At 37.0% G+C, this 17,803-nt stretch overlaps 4 protein-coding genes and 1 non-coding gene across 16 annotated transcripts; 4 read left to right on the forward strand and 1 right to left on the reverse strand.

Annotated features, from left to right (window-relative positions):
• Positions 1 to 151: 151 nt before the first annotated feature.
• Positions 152 to 2,266, reverse strand: LOC102616892 (uncharacterized). Its single transcript, XM_006479391.4, has 3 exons — positions 1,380 to 2,266; positions 1,060 to 1,309; positions 152 to 470 (listed from the first exon to the last, which is right to left on the reverse strand). The coding sequence occupies exons 1-3, from the start codon at positions 2,177 to 2,179 to the stop codon at positions 279 to 281; spliced, it is 1,242 nt and encodes a 413-aa protein (XP_006479454.2). The 5' UTR covers positions 2,180 to 2,266; the 3' UTR covers positions 152 to 278.
• Positions 2,267 to 2,441: 175 nt separating this feature from the next.
• On the forward strand, positions 2,442 to 4,067 carry LOC102617198 (60S ribosomal protein L23). The gene is made up of 3 exons (XM_006479392.3): positions 2,442 to 2,797; positions 3,179 to 3,220; positions 3,750 to 4,067. Exons 1-3 carry the CDS (start codon positions 2,500 to 2,502, stop codon positions 3,830 to 3,832), a joined length of 423 nt encoding a protein of 140 aa, XP_006479455.1. The 5' UTR covers positions 2,442 to 2,499; the 3' UTR covers positions 3,833 to 4,067.
• LOC112498448 (small nucleolar RNA snoR137) lies at positions 2,868 to 3,005 on the forward strand. The gene has a single exon (XR_003065763.2). It is a non-coding gene; the product is annotated as a small nucleolar RNA snoR137 (small nucleolar RNA).
• A 4,101-nt stretch (positions 4,068 to 8,168) lies between the features above and the next one.
• LOC102618051 (uncharacterized) lies at positions 8,169 to 13,699 on the forward strand. Of its 12 annotated transcripts, XR_008053448.1 has the most exons (11): positions 8,172 to 8,441; positions 8,736 to 8,834; positions 8,964 to 9,439; positions 9,586 to 9,787; positions 10,741 to 10,902; positions 11,293 to 11,393; positions 11,655 to 11,720; positions 11,834 to 11,874; positions 12,597 to 12,706; positions 13,020 to 13,097; positions 13,551 to 13,601. XR_008053448.1 is itself a non-coding variant. In XM_052438297.1 (10 exons), exons 1-9 carry the CDS (start codon positions 8,274 to 8,276, stop codon positions 12,677 to 12,679), a joined length of 1,398 nt encoding a protein of 465 aa, XP_052294257.1. In that variant the 5' UTR covers positions 8,171 to 8,273; the 3' UTR covers positions 12,680 to 12,706; positions 13,154 to 13,575. The 12 variants fall into 12 exon arrangements, 6 of the variants coding, with proteins under 6 accessions (XP_052294258.1, XP_052294257.1, XP_052294256.1 ...); XM_052438297.1 differs by lacking the exon at positions 13,020 to 13,097 and having other exon boundaries at positions 8,171 to 8,441; positions 13,154 to 13,575; XM_052438296.1 differs by lacking the exon at positions 13,020 to 13,097 and having other exon boundaries at positions 13,551 to 13,699.
• A 2,016-nt stretch (positions 13,700 to 15,715) lies between these two features.
• Positions 15,716 to 16,958, forward strand: LOC102618810 (acid phosphatase 1). The gene is made up of 2 exons (XM_006479398.4): positions 15,716 to 16,227; positions 16,313 to 16,958. Exons 1-2 carry the CDS (start codon positions 15,845 to 15,847, stop codon positions 16,698 to 16,700), a joined length of 771 nt encoding a protein of 256 aa, XP_006479461.2. The 5' UTR covers positions 15,716 to 15,844; the 3' UTR covers positions 16,701 to 16,958.
• Positions 16,959 to 17,803: the final 845 nt, after the last annotated feature.

A 17,803-nucleotide genomic window follows, 5' to 3' on the forward strand; every position in this document is an offset into this window, starting at 1 on the left:
CCCCTGATTCAAGGTCATGATTGTGCGAATTCAATATCTAATAATTAGGCGGTTTACTCCTTTGCTGTAGCAGTTCCTAACAAAATTGTATCATTTGCGTATGCTCGACACGAATCTGAAATGCAGTGGGTATCGAATTATCGGGTTTCAATTTGTCAATGGAAAAGATATGCAGTCTGATAGCATATAGAAAACACGGTGATATATTATTACACGTTAACAATATATATATGTACAAATTCAACTTGTACAAGTGATCTGCTTCGATGCGTGGCATACTAAGAAATATAAACAGGCGTATTTCTATCAACCGATGGAAGTGATTCCCTGTTGTGAGGTCTCAAAAGAACTTCATGCTCGCAGCCTGAGGGCATGACGGGTCGAATACTGCCTGGATTCAGTGGAAAAAGTATTTTGTAATAGCCATCCATAATCGCTGTTAAATTGCAGGTTGCAGCCACCTCTGGAATCTGTCGCCAAATACACATTACTACATGTAAGTATTCAGAATACGCACAGGTGAAAAACAAATAACTTAGGCACGTAACCCACAAAAACAAATCGATAACTGAAGACAATAGTATAATCTGTGGCAAGGAACTGCGACTCCTTACAGACCTAATCAGTTCTGTAATCAGTCTTAAGTTTAAAAAGAATCAAAGTGAACCGGCATAATTTATGATGCTTCAACTCCACAGTCAATCAGTCCGAACCTGCTAACTTTCTCAACCCTTTGAATCATGATTTCAAGTAATTAGCCTGTACTCAGAATACAAACTTATAATCAAAGGATTTCTTTAAATGCCTACGAACTCAAAGACCCGTTAAGCCCATCCTCAAGATAAGCCTCCCACCTAAAGACATTTACTAGAAGTTACTACTCCAAGGAGCATGAATTCAAGCAAAGGTAAATCCCTTTACATTCTCCGGATATATTATAACTCATGTTCTATAAGAAAGATGTTAAATTGAGAAGCACATACAAAAGTAACACTCGTCAATGATTCTCTCTCCCTCTACACAAAGAGACTATGCAGTGAACATTGAACAACTTATTACCTGATAAATCTCACGCATGTACCCATGAAGATTGGGATATTCAAGTAGCTTCTTCTTTGTGCATTTGAACAAGACATTGTAGACAAGATCAAACCGAATCAAAGTAGTAAACAAGCAAACATCGGCAAGAGTCAATGTATCTCCACACAAGTACCGTGAGCCACCCAAGTGATCATCTATCATGTCCAACTTACTAAACAGATCATTCACCGCAGTATCATATGCCTCTTGACTCTGAGCAAATCCACATCTATGATCCCAATCAAAAAGTTACAAAAAATTTCATCTTTCATTAAACAGAGAATTAAAAAAATAATCACCTATAAACTCCATTATTCACATTGGGGTAGATGATTTTGTTCCACTCCTCAATCTTCCCCTTCAACTCCACCGGTGCAAGATCCAAATCCGGATTACGGGCCGACCTGTTTAAACCCGAATTAAAAAACTGAATTATATCATAACTCTCGTTACACGCCACATCCTTATTGTCCACATCCCATAACATCGGCACAGTGGCTCTCCCGCTATAGCCTCCCTTCCTTAACTTATAAACCTCCTTCAAATTCTTACACCCATTTTCATTATCCAAACCGGGAACAGGGATATCCTTATCCCGGGAGGGGTTACAGTTATTGGTAAATTCCCAAGAACCGTCTTGCCCCGGCCCGGCGATTGAGACGGGGACGGCGTCTTCGAGGCCTTTGAGCGCTCGCACTATCAGTGTCCGGTGGGCCCACGGACAGGGGAGTCCCACGTAGAGGTGAAGGTTGGCTGTGGATGGCGGGTTGTTTCTGAGGAAGAATTTGGAAGCGGGTCGGGTATAGCTGCCTGAAGAATCGGAGGGGGCGAGTTGCGACATCATGAGTTGCCACGCGGCGTTCCATGATGTACGGACAGTGGAGACAAGGAGTCCAGGCGGAAGCGATGGGCCCCACAGGAGTTTGGTGATGGCTGTGAGGAGTCTCGTTGGAGAAGTAGAAGAAGAAGAAGAAGGGGGCCGCTGTTGGTCGAGGGACATTCTAGGGCTGACGTGGCATTTGTAGTGGATCGTTGGTTTGGTTTTGTGGGGTGAGATGATGAGAAGCTGAGAGCTAAGATGTGATGAAGTGCAAATCATCGTCTTGCTCGATTCCTGGTAATAGGTAGTATCTTCATTCTTCTTCAGTTAAGTTAGTTGTTCTGTTAACTGATTTGAAGCGGTGCGTTTAGGTTAACTTTTTTTTTTTTTTTTTTAAAACAATTTAATTCAGTAATGAGTAATAAAACAACGTCGTTTCAAATGTTGCCAGCCTTAGTGCAGGAATACGAGAGTCCTTGTATCCAAACACCCGAAAGTCGTCTTTCAAAAACCCTAACACACAGCCGATCAAACACACATATATAAACGCGGTATTTTTTTATTTCTAAGAGAACCACAGACGAGAGGAGCGAGCAACAATGTCGAAGCGAGGAAGGGGAGGGTCGGCGGGGAACAAGTTCAGGATGTCGCTGGGTCTGCCGGTGGCGGCGACGGTGAACTGTGCCGACAACACGGGTGCGAAGAATCTCTACATAATATCGGTGAAAGGAATCAAAGGGAGACTCAACCGACTTCCGTCGGCCTGCGTCGGCGACATGGTCATGGCCACTGTCAAGAAAGGAAAGCCCGATCTGAGGAAAAAGGTCATGCCAGCTGTCATCGTCCGCCAGCGCAAGCCCTGGCGCCGAAAGGACGGCGTCTTCATGTACTTTGAAGGTCCATTTCTGTTTTAACTTAGAACGATTATCCTTTTTAGTTCATTTTAATTGGCTGGTTATGATGGTTGCTTTCTTTATAATGGTGTGGCTGACTTGATAATTTGGTCATTCATAATGAGGAAGCATATATAAAAAGAACTTGCCAGTTTTAAACAGCATGATGGTGATTTCTAATTACATTGTGTTACCTGTCTGCTGGTAAAATTTCACTTGCCCAACATGTACAAAGATATTAGGTTTGGGAATTAAGTATTTGGTATCTGTATTTTTTTATTACCATGTGTTTGTTGTGATACCGTCGACATAGTTATTATTGTATGACCTGTTTTTGTTGATTTAGCTTGTGGGTTTGCTAAATTTGGGCTTCATTGATCTGCAGATAATGCTGGTGTCATCGTCAACCCTAAGGGCGAAATGAAAGGTATTACTTCCGTTCAATGTTTTGATTTATCATGACATGACACTATTGTTACTTCTTGATGAGTGCTAATTTTTTGTGTCAAATTGCTAATTGTTTTCGTTTTTTTTGTCATGACTTTATAAGATATTTTTTGATTTTCGGCAGTTTGATTGAAACTTGAAGGTTAGGTGTGTCTAAATGGTAGCTGACATGAAATGAAAGTTGATTTTGCAAGGATTGTAAAATTAGCAGGGGAATATATGTTTCCTATCTGGAATGATTGCCAAAATATATTTTTGTCAACAGTTAGAGATGGGTTAGTTCAATTGTGATCTATGGTTGAGAATATATTCCTTGTGATGCAACTTATTAAGTAACCTTTTATGTAACTGAATTGAGTGTATTTATATTTAATTTGTGGATTGCTTGAACAAAAATTAGTTATATCTTGGTTTTGGTATTTTCTGTGTAGTTGTAGTTGTCTTGCATTGAATAAATTTTTTGGGGTTTCTAATATGATGTCTGATTTGGCATGATTGTGTGATTGTAGGATCTGCCATAACTGGACCAATTGGTAAGGAGTGTGCTGATCTGTGGCCAAGAATTGCAAGTGCTGCCAATGCTATTGTCTGAGTGGGGGTTTTAAGGGATTTTTTTGGCCTTAGTTTGGTAGGTGACCGTAGGGTCTGTTAATATCATTGGGATCATTTCCTACTGATGAGTGTTGTGGTTGTTCCTCTATTGGCTATTGCTAGACAGATACAAGGAGATTTCAGATTTTCTACCTATTCTAATTGTAGAAGAATTTAATTTGTGTTTAATTTCCAAGAATTTTGTTCTTTTAAGAGAATATTGATTTTGTTCTAAAGTTTTAAGTTTTGTTTTTATAAATAGGTTACTATTGGTTGGTTTTTTTTTAAATGTCTTTCAGTTTTTCTTCTGTTTTATAATTTTTTTTCTCTTTTTTGGTACGGACATTTGAAGAGGATCGATAAGGTATCATGGCTGGTTGCGGATGTGTGGTGGGGTTTACGGTCCAACCCACACTAATCCCTTTTTAATTGGATTTACCTTTTGGTCGGATTAAATTGGACAAAAATCTAATTACATGGCATTGGGTTTATGGATTTACGTGTTGAAACTTCAAATCTAATCAACCAACTAATTTGTGTTCTCTTTATTTAACTTTTTTAAGCATCATGTTACTAAGGAAAAGACTTCGTTAACTTAAAATCACACCCAATTTCGCATTGCCATTTTTTACTCACTATAAGTCTACAAAAGGTAAGCATTAAAACTCAAACAGCAAATTAGCTACGTTGTTTGTTTTTGTCTCATTATTGTCTATGTAAATTAGCCACATTCTTAGTAATGATATCTTTTGCTGCAACTTTTTCCAATTTTTCCGCGAAATAGATCGAAATAGGTAGCCATTACAGTTCCTTTTCTAATGAGGATTCTTCATGAATGATATTATATTGAAGCCTTTCTTTCAAATTTATAATAAACTGGTGTTTGACACTGTGAGTTGGGATGTGCTGCTATCTCATTTCTGGCTGCAAACTGAAGGAATCCTCTGTGGGAAATAAGAATGCAGTGGGATTCCCCAAGATTTTCCTTTCACATGTTGAGAGGAAAGGAAAAAGTAAACTAAATTCACACAAGAGACAAAAGAAGAGAACAGCATAAAGAAAATTGGTGGATGCTTCGTTCCTTCAGGATGTTTCGACTCATTTGCAAAACATGTCGCAGTTTCAATCACATCTTCAAGCAAATGCCTTAAATAATAATTACTCATTCCCCATGCCGAACCAGCAGCTTCCATTAAACTGTGGCCAGGGCTGCAATAATCCATTCAGAACTGCCACTGCAGCTTCACCTTTTGCAGCAACAGGAGCATCAGTTTTCCGACTTGGTGGCTAATTTGGCGGAAGATGACCTTGGAATGACAGATGACTTGGGTTACACGGCACTTCAGTATGCGGCTGTTGGGGGTGGCCTCAAGGCATCCCGGGCATTGGTGAGAAAAAACCCTGATCTCACTCAAACTACAAGCAACGATGGCTGGACTCCTTTGCTTGCAACTGCTTGCTGGACTTCAAAAAATGAGGAAACTGTATTGTATCTTGCCCTTCATACAACTGATGCTCCTCGTGGCCGTCCATTTACAGGCCCTTTGGCTGGTAAATTTGCTTAATCACTAGCCGCTGGAGGCTTTCGTGCTAATTAAATAAATTTAGCTAATTAATTACTTCTTGGGTACCTTGATGTATTTCTCTCATCTATTACAATTTTCCGTTTAAGAAATGAACTTGTTTGTTTAATTATTGATCATATGCTTTTCATTCAATAGATATTCTGCTTTATCTAATAGAGAGAGAGAATCCTGGTTTAGCTACTGTTAGAGATGATTGTGGGTGTAATCTGCTAGATGCATTGGCCTCTAGGCCTCCTGATTTCGAAAGTGGAAGTATTCTTCGAGAATTGCAAAAGTCTATTTACCCTTGTCAGTATTGTACTTTTTATCGAGTTTAATCTCTTTAATCTTCTTTCCCAAAAGATAGGATATTGTTACGCATGTTTGATTTTTATATTCTGAAAACATAGGGGCAAAATCCTACAAGACAATCCAACTGTTAATTTCATTTTTGTTTGCTTCTTTAGATATACCTGCTGAACTCAACTATATTTCACCACTGTCAGCAAAAGTTGGCGTGTTTAGTACTTCACCAAAATTTTGGAAGATCTTTACAGATGCAGGTTTGCAAATTCTGTTTTTTTGTTTTTTTTACTTTTCTCTTCTTCTTCCATGGTACTTCTTAACAATGTGCTGAAATGGGGCTAACTTTCAACTACCAACAGTAGGATGGACAGCACCTCCCATCAAGCAAATTCAGGATTAGAAATTGAAGCATAAATACGCCCTGGTATTGGTAAAACATGTTGCTGGAGAACTTTCATCATTGAGCGATCCACAAATTTATGAATTTTTCCTCAAGTTAGGCACCATAACCGTTGCAGCAGCTTGTGGAGATGTTGAAATCGTAGAATTGTCTCTTCAGATGATTCCTAATCTTATTTGGCTTCGGAGTAATCAGAAACCTTTGCTGCAAATTGCTGTTCAACACCGGCAAGAAAAGATTTTCAATCTTACGCGCAAGATGGATGTTTATAATGGGCTCATTTTTTAGCAACTCCATAGATGCATCTAACAACAATATCTTGCATTTGGCAGCAGAGTTGCCGCCTCCCGCTCGTCTCAGAGTTATTTCTGATGCAGCTCTGCAAATGCAAAGAGAATTGCAGTGGTTTAAGGTAATTTGATCTTTTTACAAGATTGCGATTGATAGTTATTGGATAAAAAACGTGAAATTAAATCTTAAGCATTTTCACTATTATTAATGCACACATGTTAAAAGATCATCGTTGGATCCTAGTTTATTTAACTTACTCGTTCATGCAGGAAATTGAAAAATTAGTGCACCCTCTTGTTGAGAAGACTCCAAACGTGTTGGGGAAGACAGCTGAAGATGTGTTCATGGAGCAACACAAGGATTTGCTCGAGAAAAGGGAGCAATGGATGAAGGTCACAGCAAACTCCTGCATGGTTGTTGCAGCTCTCATAGCTACCATAATGTTTGCTGCAGCTTTTACTGTGTGCCTGGAGGCGACAAAGAGGATACCAAAATCAAAATTTTTATGAAAGACAAGTCGTTCCTGGTGTTTGCAATTTCGGATGCACCAGGTCTTATATTCTCTTCTGCTTCACTGGTGACATTTTTGTCAATAATAACAGCACGCTATGCTGTAGAAGATTTCCTGGATCAACTACCGAGGCTCTTGATGCGGGGTCTTGGATTACTCTTCTGGGCTGTGGCAACAATGATGGTAGCTTCTGCCGCAGGCTTTTCAATTGTGGTTCGTGAGGGAGCCAAATCAGTTGTAAAGGTCGTTATCGTCTTGGCTTTTCTGCCTGTTGCTGCATATGCACTTGCGCAACTTCCCTTGTGTTACAAAATGTACACAATGTGGACATCAGGAGCTCGTGGCATCTTTCGACCGGAAAGGATTTTAGCACATTAGTTTTGTTGTATTGTTTTGAACAAGGTAACATAACGCGGCTTAGCTATTCCTGGTAGTCTATGTGATTAAGTCGGAGTATAATGGAAATTCCATCAATAGTTACTCGCGTAAAACCATATGGGCTTGCATTGCATGACAATTTGAGCTTGCTTGTCAACTGTTCAATGCTGCAATAAAAGATGGTTTCTTCTGTTGCTATATGCCTATACACTTTGTTTTTTTGACATTACAAAGAGCCCAGATAAAGATTAAAGATTTTGTTTTTTCTTGTACACGTGTTTAAACAAGATTAAAAGAAAAAAAATGCTAAAAGACTTTTAAAGACAAAATTTTCTAAAAAGTTTAAAAGTAATAGATGATCTCACAGTTTTTCTGTGTTGGGTAATGAGTAAAAGTGTAAAAAAATTTATAAATTCAGATTTTGAAAATATGTGGATCAATCTTTATTAAAATATTAGCCACAATATCATTTAGTTTGGTAAAATTAACACTAGAGATGAAATGTGTTAATACTCTCTCTCTCTATATATATCAATCAATTTTTTTTTAGTGCAGACACTCTTATTTTTTTCACACAAACATACCGTGCAGTTTAATAGGATCATATTTTAATATTATTAAATTATACGATTTAGCATTATGTTTGTATTAAAAAAAAAAAGGGCCTATATATCATCTCATGCTTGGACTTTAGATATTCAAAAAAAAAAAAATTGATTAGTTTCTTTTGAAAGAAAATAATAAAATTATTATGTAGAGAATAGAGATTATTAAAATTTAAACTCAACTCCCAAAAGTCCAAAACGGCGCGTATCAAGTGGCAAGATTTTGAAGGCGGGAAAAGGCAAGCCCAATCAAAACGGCAGCGGACAGATAAATCGAAAAGACTTGTTCAGCAACTCATTCCCAACGACAAACAATTATCTTGTGTAGGCTGTACCCTAAACATTCTCAGAGCTCAATTCCAGTCGGCTTGCACTCAAAGGTGAAAATGGGTTGGAACTACCCAGAAATATCTTTAGAAGAAATGGTGAAACTGATAAAAGGTTTTGTAGATATATTGATTCTAGCATCTGGGTGTCAATCCTCCGGCCTTCCCGCTCATTGGGATGCTCAAAACATCAAGAAAGCTCTTCAGTGGGGCATTTTCTTTGAGAATGTCAGTATCTTCTCTCTCTTCACTTTATTGATTTTTTTACTTTTGTTCTTGATTTTTTCGCCTGCACTCGTTTCTTATTCTTGCATGCCTATAATTTTTTATTCACGTCACAATTTCTGTCTTGGATCATAAGTCCATGAGTCTTAGGTTATTTAGATGCCTTAAACTTGTTTGTCATAATGTGCTTAAATTGTTAATTCTTTTGATTTTACGTTTTTCTACAATGGATATGCATCAATTATTTCATTATTTCTTAGGTTATCATTATTGATTTCTTCGCGTGATGATGTTTAGGTGGTTAGTCATTTGTGCAGTTCCGAGGTTTATCTTGACTCCCTGAAGGAACTTGATACTAGTGTAACTGAAATAACATCCAATCCTTCTTTCCCTCAGGTTGTGGACCATATTTAATCTCTTATTACTTCAATCTTATATGCTACTCTAGATATTTGAATTTGGAATCAATTAGGTAAGATAGTACGAGTTCTATCTCATCATACTTTTGTGATTTTTGATGATCAGGGTCTTTCACATCTATCAACTGCTGTTCTTAGTAAAGGCAGGGCTTTTGTATGCAAACATTTCATTCGTGCTTTACCTTTGAGCGATGCACATCTTGAGGCTTTCTTGAGGGCAGCAATTGAGATGGATCTTAATGAGCTTATGGAAAAAGAGCATGATTGCCTCAATATATATCTCAGCAAGTTGACACTTCTGGATTCTACAGTTAACTTGGTTCATGAACCGATGAGAGACTCAACTATGCCATCTTCAGAAATTGCTCCAACTATGGAGATTGATATATCGACTGCTGAGGATTTTGCACATTTGGCTGTGCAAGGGTTCCTCAAGAGGCAGTCTGCAGTGTCATGCATATCAACAGTTAAGTCAGGGTTAAATATCCTCTCTAGTGCTATCAAACGAGATAGTTGGACTAGTTCTGATAATAGCTTGGTTGAAGTGCATTTGCGGCAAGACAGATCTTTGGCACTGACAGGGTATATAGCTTGACCTAAGAGAATAGAAGAATATGATTTTTATTGATGTTTCATAACTATGACTTGTTGGATTGACCTAAGAGACGATAATAGTTATCTTGCAAAATTCAACTACAAGGTCTGCATTAAACATGCTTTGGTCGCAGGAATGTTGGCACCTTGGTTGATTTTGTCACCTGGAGCTGCTGGAAATCAAAGAATCTTTTGTATTTTCTCGATATGAGAACTATTAGACTGGTATCTGGTGCGAGTATGATATTTTCTGCACCTAAGTTTCAGTGGGTACAAGTATTGGAAAGGCTTCATATTTTGGCAAAAGGCAGTGATGATAAGTTGAGTGAAATCATTGTAAGTCATCGGAACTATTCCATCAATCTCTTAAAGACTTGATTACATCTAGTGCTTGTTTAAATTTTCTGGATGCTTGGTTATATGGTTTATGCATGTTGTGCAACCAGGTGTTTGTATGTTTACAAGAACAGATATGTCCACACTCCTACATACACGCATTACGTAGTTCTTGTGTTACAAAGGATTGCAGGAGGTTTCATTTTTGTAATAAATTATTGGGATGAGAATCTTTTAATTTGGAGATGTTGCACAATCTGCACTGCTGTTCAGTAACTTGCATACAAATTGGCCATTGATGTTCTTTTCCCCAATGTTTCTATAGATGCTTAAATTCTACTTTGAATGTAAAATTATACTTAAAATTTGCGGACTTAAGTTGTTTCAGAAGCAATGATGTCAGTCAATCCAAACAGCATGGTGCCTGTGGTAGTTTTTGAGGCATGGTGATTACACATCTCAGGCTTATGAAATGATTTGCAAGGATTCAGTATCCTAAATACTGTCATTTTATGTTTGTTAGGGGTCCAAAATAGTCATTTACAATTAGAAACTATAGTCTTGTGGGTTTTCGGTTGAGATATATATTGTCCTTCCAACTCAAACTATTTGATGATATGTTATGATATTGCATTGGATTTTCAATCCCCTTATTGGTTTAGAAAGTGAAACAACATGGATTTATTGGTTAATAGGATGGGATTTGTAAAGTAGCTTTTATGAAATCTGATGTAGGACTGCTTAGAACCAGTTAGTGGTACAACCTTTTCAAGTTAATTGGCACAAATGGCCCCATACCCTGTAAATAGGTGGTTCGGGGAATATCTCATTTCTGGGAGCAGATCATAGGTTTTGCTTCTGATATCTAATATACGTGGTAATTTAAATTATCAACGAGTAACCTTTTGATTATTTAAATTTTGTACATAATTTTATGTCTTTTCTTGAGACAGGAGCTCCTGCTACTTGGATGCATTGCAAGCAGATGGAGTTGCCTAATTGAACATTTCACGTCCATTTCTTATAATCCCCTTTCCATCTCACAGCAATACCAGAAATTGTGGGAGAGAGGATTGCAAAATTTCTATACTAAGGAGGAGATGATGAGTTCAAAGGTACCCTTATTGTCTTTAAAGACTTAAAGATATTATAGGAATTTCAGAGTTCTGAAATGTGTTTTTGCTACTTAAGAAACATAAATGATTATCAGAAAAGATTTTGTGGACAATAGAGCTAAGGTCAAAGATTTTGTTCTGGGTAGATTAAGCGGAGGTTCTTTTCTCCTTTTCTGCCAAATCAAGTTCATATCTGAGACAGACTGAGAAGTTTTTTTTTTTTTTTTTTTTTTTTTTTCCTGTTGATTTTAATTTTATGATGTGCTTCTCTATTTATATGCAGTCAAATCAGTTACTTCCAGCTTTTAGCTCCACATATCCTTCTCTGCTTGTATGTGCTATCTTTGTTTATATAATTTTCTTACGATCATTTCTGCTGTTTTAGAGTAGGAAAGTTGCATTCTTGAGTATCTGGCTGGAATTTTAAGTGGTCGGCTTCATCAGCTATGGAAGCTATCACCTGCGCTTGTGGCAGTTGCTATTCCATCGTGGTAGTGTTATGATTCTTCTATGCTTCCGGATCTGCCATAGACTTCAAATTAGTTCATCGTATTCACATTGGATGGAAATGAGTCCCTTATGTTATAGTGAATTTCTTTCTGCACCTCACTGAAATAAATGTGCAAAAAGGAAAAAAGAAAAAAAAATCCCCAATCTGTTATAGTGAATTTCTTTCCGAAGCAGTCCTACCTTCTCCTGAAACATTCTTAATCTATTTTTCATGTTTATTAACTGGTGAATTGATATTGCAGGTCAATGTTGTATAGATTATATTTCAATGAAATAGAGGCTCAATTTAAGGGAGAATCTTTAACAAGGTTTTCAATTTTTAACTGTCCTTGCTTCATAATTGTCATACGAATCAAAATCATTATTTTTCCTGGGAAATATTTCTATTTCAGTTAACAGTTAACGTTTTTCTTGTTTGCAGATGCTGCAGTTGTTTTCGAGATGGGAAGGAGCATAAAAGTTGTGAGTATCATCTTCAACCCCTTTCCCTCATTTCTCTGCACCTACACATATGTGGATCCTTCTATATTGTACGCTGATTATATAGTTATTGAAGAATATGTCTGTCATTAGGTTTATATGGAGAGAAGACTTTGAGACTGATGAGAACTCTTAAAATGTGGAGAACAGTTTCCCCGGTGCTGAAATGGAACTTTCACTATAATCTCTGTTGTGAAAATAAGAGACATCTCTTTTTTATTTGAATGATGAGCAAGTTGAAATTGGCTACTACATGCTTTCTGTGAATTTTCTGATTAATAGGGGTAGTTTGCATGCAAATTCTTAAAACGTGATAGATTGGTACTAATACAAAATGATAGTCATATTATGTGAACTTAATGTTTTCTAGCAAATGATGTGAAGAACATTGGAAATTTCTAGTAGTATGTCCGTATAAAGATCGGTTAGCATCAGCTGATTGATATTCAAACAAGCTTGGCATACATGGTCAGGCGCCAAAGGAGATCATATGGAAATAAGTATTTTATTTAGTCCTTTGTACTGTTACTCTGCCTTTTGCATGTATTATTGGAAATGCTATGCCTGTGCTAAAAATTGTGTGAATTTTCTGATGTGTTCATTTATTAGTCATATATGCCCACTTAAAAAAAATAAATAAATAGTAGTTATGAATGGACATTCTGTTAAAAGCTAACAAGAAATCAACTTGTGATGATTCTTAGGTAAAATTGCCGAGAGAGTTTGGTGCCTGTACATATTTCATATTTGTGGCTCTCACATAATGTTCGGTGGTACTAATGCTTAACTTTGAGCATTAACTCTCTATTCCTCAGTAAGAGCTCACTCTTTCTTCTTGCATTACAAAAATGACTCTTTATCTTTACTGTGAATCTTCACTCTAAGCAAATTGTTCATTGTAATTGTTTTTCTAAGTAGCTGTTTTGTTATTTGTTTATAGGTTCTCATTCTTATGATCAACATGACGTAAACGTATTATCATTCTGGCTTCACTTGTTTTATATATCACGTGACAAATTAGTGGCATAGGTTTTATCAGTTAACAGTTATTTTCATCAATATCACGTTATCTGCCCCACAATTTTTCCTTTTTACCCTTTTTAATATCTCTGTGGGCCTTTTGCTAGATTTATTGATGAAACTTTGGAAGAAAGCAAATGGATAAATGTCATTGATCATGCCAGTCACTCTTTTGCACATGGACGGTGTGAACTTTTACTCTATAAAACCTTATCCTGCCCTTCCTACTTTTTCTTCACAGTCACTTGCTGGGCAAGTTCAACTCACAAGAGCGAAACAGAAGCAAAATCACAAACGATAAGCACCAGCGAGTAGCAACTTTTCCTAGACAAGCCAATACAAAAAGTGCTTTGTCATCAGTGACATTACATCACTATCATCAAATCTTTAATTATATTATTCCCAGTTGTGACTATATGACCAGTGACTAGACGACTGGTGAAAAATTAAAGTTGAATGTACCTTGTGTTTTACATCTTGCAAAGTGGGATCTAAAATCATTGATAATGACACGTGGCAGTGGGCATTGATACTTTAAAAGCATGGTCTTCACTCTTCATGTTTCGTCTTAAAATTATATTTCTCATAATTTATTTTCTGCTTCTATCCTTAAACCACTTCTTGGATGCTCCATACAGTTCGTTCTGAGCAAGGAGCTAAACATGAAGACTTTCAAAATAATGAACGCGAAGAGGCTCCAGTTCCTGGAATGGTGGAAGACAATGGCAAGCACTAGATCAGCAGTCACCCTAGGCAATGTTCAAAGAAGAGTGCCGACTGTTTGTTGCTGTAAGTGTAAATCACATATCTTGAGGCAGTTGCCCTGGAAATTCAAGTCGATGAGGAAACAAGCTTTGGGATGGAAACGGATCAACACACAGTTCAGCTATGATATCCACAGCTATTCTCTGAACTTCGATGATGGTTTTTCCCGACATTGAACAATGAATCATTCAATTGTTCTGTGTTACTTCGGAGGGCTTTTTGAGGCATGTCCATAGACAATTTTTCTATTTCCTCTATTTTTCTTGTCATGAAACTTGATTCGGCATTGGCTGAAAGCAATATTTATAACAGGCTATTACAAACCTCCAAAAGTATTTGTATATACTTGAAGGTCTATATATCCATAATAACAACTTGTTCACCAAAAGGTCTGGTTTCTACTTGGGAGCTAGCTCAATTTTTTTTTTCACTTACATCGTTAACGTTACTATTCACTAGCCACTTGAATATTTGTTGCCTCAAACAAAATTTATGTGGCATCTCAGTTCTCAGATTGTGCACCATGTGAGCGAGTGCCTTTATCTATAAGTGAAGTATTTTTCAATTTTGGAGCTTTGATTTCTGTTATTATTTTTCGCGGTTTAGCGGCATCTACTTTTTCGAAGTATGAAGCAATGGTAAGTTTTATTTTATAAGAATGGCATCTACTTTTTCTGGAATATTTAATAATATGATAAGGTTAAATGGTAATTTTGATTTTGAACGCGAATTGGATACGATTATTGGTCCGCTGATTTAATTACGATAAGATTATTAACATTTTATTTTAACTCGAATTCAGTTGTGAATCTAAATCCAATAATTATTCTTTGTAAAAAAAGAAAGGGGGGTAATTTCGCATCGTTCGTTGTTTCTTGCTGTTTACCCAAAGTTGTCATCCTTTTGTAACCTCTCAATTGAAAAAAATATTATTGAGTTTTTTTTTTTTCCTTAAAAAATTAAACCCTTCAACTAACAAAGTAATAAAAGTATTATATATAGCTCTTATTAAAAAAAACAACAATAATATATCAGCTAAGATGATTAATAGTTGGCAAACTTGGGTGCCCCCCTCCATCTATATTGCTTTATTCTTTTTGTCGACAGAAAAACATGCATCATTCTTCATTCAATTCATTGACAATTGCGGCCACTAACAATTTGGAATCATAGCAATTTTAAACTTTGCCATCTAGAGTTTCTCAAAAGCGAAAAAGAAAAATTATCAACAAATCCTTTTAAGAATCGAAAACCACGGTCACACATTATCCACTGTTGCTTTTGATTGTTGAAATATAAAAAAATATTGCAGTCTAAAATCTGAAAATTAAACAAAGTTAAAGGGGAATTTTTACCCGCGGTTGGGTAATTTTAATTCCTTTATTTTCCTCAGCAAAATTTTTTGGTGCCATTAATTTGAATCAATGAAAACAGGATAAGAACATGGGATAAAATAGATTATATGGATGAAATACTTGAGAAAAAGAATTAATTTCACGACCTAAATTAACGATCTCTTTCGAAAAGTGGGGGGGGGGGGGGGGGGGGCCTTCCTGAGAAAGTTCAAGATCAAGCCGTGTTTGATGGCAAGAATGGCGGTGATAGCTAGAAAATTCAATGATTGAAATCTTAACATTATGAACAAGAACCAAATATTAAAATACAGGACCTGGTGGTAACATGCCACATGAAATTAAAATTGCATAAGACATAAGCACATTGGGAGACAACATGAGTTGTGAAGCACACAATTTGAAAATTTGTCTTCATACATTAACAAAGTAATAATAATTTCATCCTCGGGTAATTTTTTATGAATAATGATAATGATAATAATTTTGGTTTTTTTTTAGTTATTTTCGTTTATAAACTATTGTTAAGGATAATATTGTCTTTGCACGGTCAACTAACGGTCAATGTTAAACTTAACTGACGGTAGGGGGTTTTTTATAAATAAATCAATTCTCGCCATCTATTTGCAACAAGCCCAAAAATCAGGAGAGATTTTTAAAAATTACCCTTTCATCCTCATCCCATGTGACTTTCAATCACCAACACCAAAATCACATACCTGCCCCACGGCCCATTCTAGCACCTACCCCTTTATTTGTTCCTCTCAATTCATCATTCTCTCATCTTTTGTGATTTCTGTTTGCCATTGCATCAAATGGCAAGAAACTCAGTGTTGATTCTAGCATTCACAAGCCTCTGCATTGGCTCAGCGCTGGCAGATTGGAACATTTTGAACCAAAGAACAAGGAGACACGCGGTGAAAGATAGCTTGAAGACCTATTGTGAGAGTTGGAGGATCAATGTGGAGCTCAACAACATAAGGGAATTTGAAGTCGTGCCTCAAGAATGCATTGATCACATCAAGAAGTACATGACATCCTCCCAGTACAAGGCTGATTCCCAAAGGGCCATCGAAGAAGTTAAGCTTTACTCGAGCGGTTGTTGCAGCTTGGCCGGCGACGGCAAAGATGCTTGGATTTTTGATGTTGATGACACTCTTCTATCCACCATTCCTTATTTCAAGAAACACGGTTTCGGGTAAGTTCGATTTTTGAACGAAATGAACGCCTAGAATATGTTGTAACAACATATGGTTTACGATGTGCGATTTTAACTGCAACAGGGGAGAGAGGCTGAACGTATCATCATGGGAAGCATGGATGAAAGAAAGCAAGGCGCCGGCTCTGGAGCACACGCTTAATCTCTTCCATGAGATCAAAAACAGAGGGGTCAAGATTTTCCTTGTGTCTTCAAGAAGGGAAACTCTAAGATCATACACCGTTGATAACCTAATCCATGTCGGATACCATGGATGGGCTAGTCTTGAACTGAGGGGTCTTGAAGATGAGTACAAGAAAATGCAGCAGTACAAGGCGCAGGTAAGGACAAGACTGGTTAAAGAAGGGTATCGTATTTGGGGAGTTGTTGGAGATCAGTGGAGCAGTTTTGAAGGACTCCCCAAGCCAAAAAGAACATTCAAGCTCCCAAATTCGATGTACTATTTGTCCTAAAATTTGAGCAAATCTATTTTGGTCTGTCCTGGAAAGTCGTGACTTGCTTTTTGTTTGTGTTAATGTGCTTACTAGTTACCTGTTGAAAGATCTCAAGTCTAAAGTTTGTTTTATCAACTATGCAAGTGGAAAGCAGAACCACCTTGTCCCAAGTTCCCCACTTATTATTGTGAATCAATTTTTTCTGGAAAAAAACTTAAGGTAAAGATTCCAGATTTGGGCATCCATATAAAGTGAATATGCTTTTGTAACTTTTAAGCAATATAGAGTTTATAATTATTCCTCTGAGATGAAATTACAAGTGATTTTGATGCTCATCCGTCCTCCCCTGGTTTGGCTTAGAAAATGAGAGCAGCTTGCTGCATTCTAGTGGAGTTTAACATAATTTTCACGATGATTCCAAGATTATCACAGCAAATTCAAAGAAAACATGACAAACAGAAAGTGGGCTTTGTTTTTTTGTTTATTCTGGGTGTGGGTTAATGCCAACTGCCACGGCCATGACAAATATATAAAAAGTGTGTAGATCTTAGAAACATGTCCCGTATAAACGCTGTCGGCCGCAGCATCATGTGCAGGCTTACTTAGCATCTCTGCCTGATCTTAATGATCAAATTCTGCGCCCATGGTGACCCAAACGATCAGATAACATGTCATGTACAAGACACCAACCAATAAATATAAGGGCATTGATGATACTAAGACAGTGAGACATAATAAATACATATCCGCAAATCCAGGTTCCAAGACAGGCTTAATAGAAAAAAACAAGGAATGCAATTACGATTTGTACCATCAATCAATTGGTTCATGACAAGTTTCCAACTTAAATTCTCTTGTTTCATTTTTATTTAACATATACACACACAGAGAGAGAAGAAATGTGAAATACTGAAATTGGGAAAAAAATAGAAAAGAAAAAAGAAAATGGCCGTGCCCCGTTGGCTTTTGAGCAACTGGAAGACCAGCGTATCTCATAATCATAAGAGGTGAAAAAAAAAAAACTAGCCCACGTGCACGCACAGCAAATATTTCCTCACTAACCAATCACAAATTCCCTAAGTGGGCCCCACATTTCCTGACAACGTCCAGTGTTTCCCATC

The sequence above is a fragment of the Citrus sinensis genome, chromosome 3 (genome assembly GCF_022201045.2).
Source record: "Citrus sinensis cultivar Valencia sweet orange chromosome 3, DVS_A1.0, whole genome shotgun sequence".
Lineage (NCBI taxonomy): Eukaryota > Viridiplantae > Streptophyta > Magnoliopsida > Sapindales > Rutaceae > Citrus > Citrus sinensis.

Bases quoted from the DNA above. Each gene is read 5' to 3' on its own strand.
- LOC102617198 (XM_006479392.3), top strand. From the start codon at position 2,500: ATGTCGAAGCGAGGAAGGGGAGGGTCGGCGGGGAACAAGTTCAGGATG. The intron at 2,798-3,178 runs GTCCATTTCTGT...ATTGATCTGCAG, and splicing joins CGTCTTCATGTACTTTGAAG to ATAATGCTGGTGTCATCGTC. The intron at 3,221-3,749 runs GTATTACTTCCG...GTGTGATTGTAG, and splicing joins CCCTAAGGGCGAAATGAAAG to GATCTGCCATAACTGGACCA.
- LOC102618810 (XM_006479398.4), top strand. From the start codon at position 15,845: ATGGCAAGAAACTCAGTGTTGATTCTAGCATTCACAAGCCTCTGCATT. The intron at 16,228-16,312 runs GTAAGTTCGATT...TAACTGCAACAG, and splicing joins TTCAAGAAACACGGTTTCGG to GGGAGAGAGGCTGAACGTAT.
- LOC102616892 (XM_006479391.4), bottom strand. From the start codon at position 2,179: ATGATTTGCACTTCATCACATCTTAGCTCTCAGCTTCTCATCATCTCA. The intron at 1,310-1,379 runs GTGATTATTTTT...TTGGGATCATAG, and splicing joins GTGAATAATGGAGTTTATAG to ATGTGGATTTGCTCAGAGTC. The intron at 471-1,059 runs GTAATAAGTTGT...ATTTGGCGACAG, and splicing joins ACATGCGTGAGATTTATCAG to ATTCCAGAGGTGGCTGCAAC.
- LOC102618051 (XM_052438297.1), top strand. From the start codon at position 8,274: ATGGGTTGGAACTACCCAGAAATATCTTTAGAAGAAATGGTGAAACTG. The intron at 11,394-11,654 runs GTAGTGTTATGA...TTGATATTGCAG, and splicing joins GCAGTTGCTATTCCATCGTG to GTCAATGTTGTATAGATTAT. The intron at 11,721-11,833 runs GTTTTCAATTTT...TCTTGTTTGCAG, and splicing joins AAGGGAGAATCTTTAACAAG to ATGCTGCAGTTGTTTTCGAG.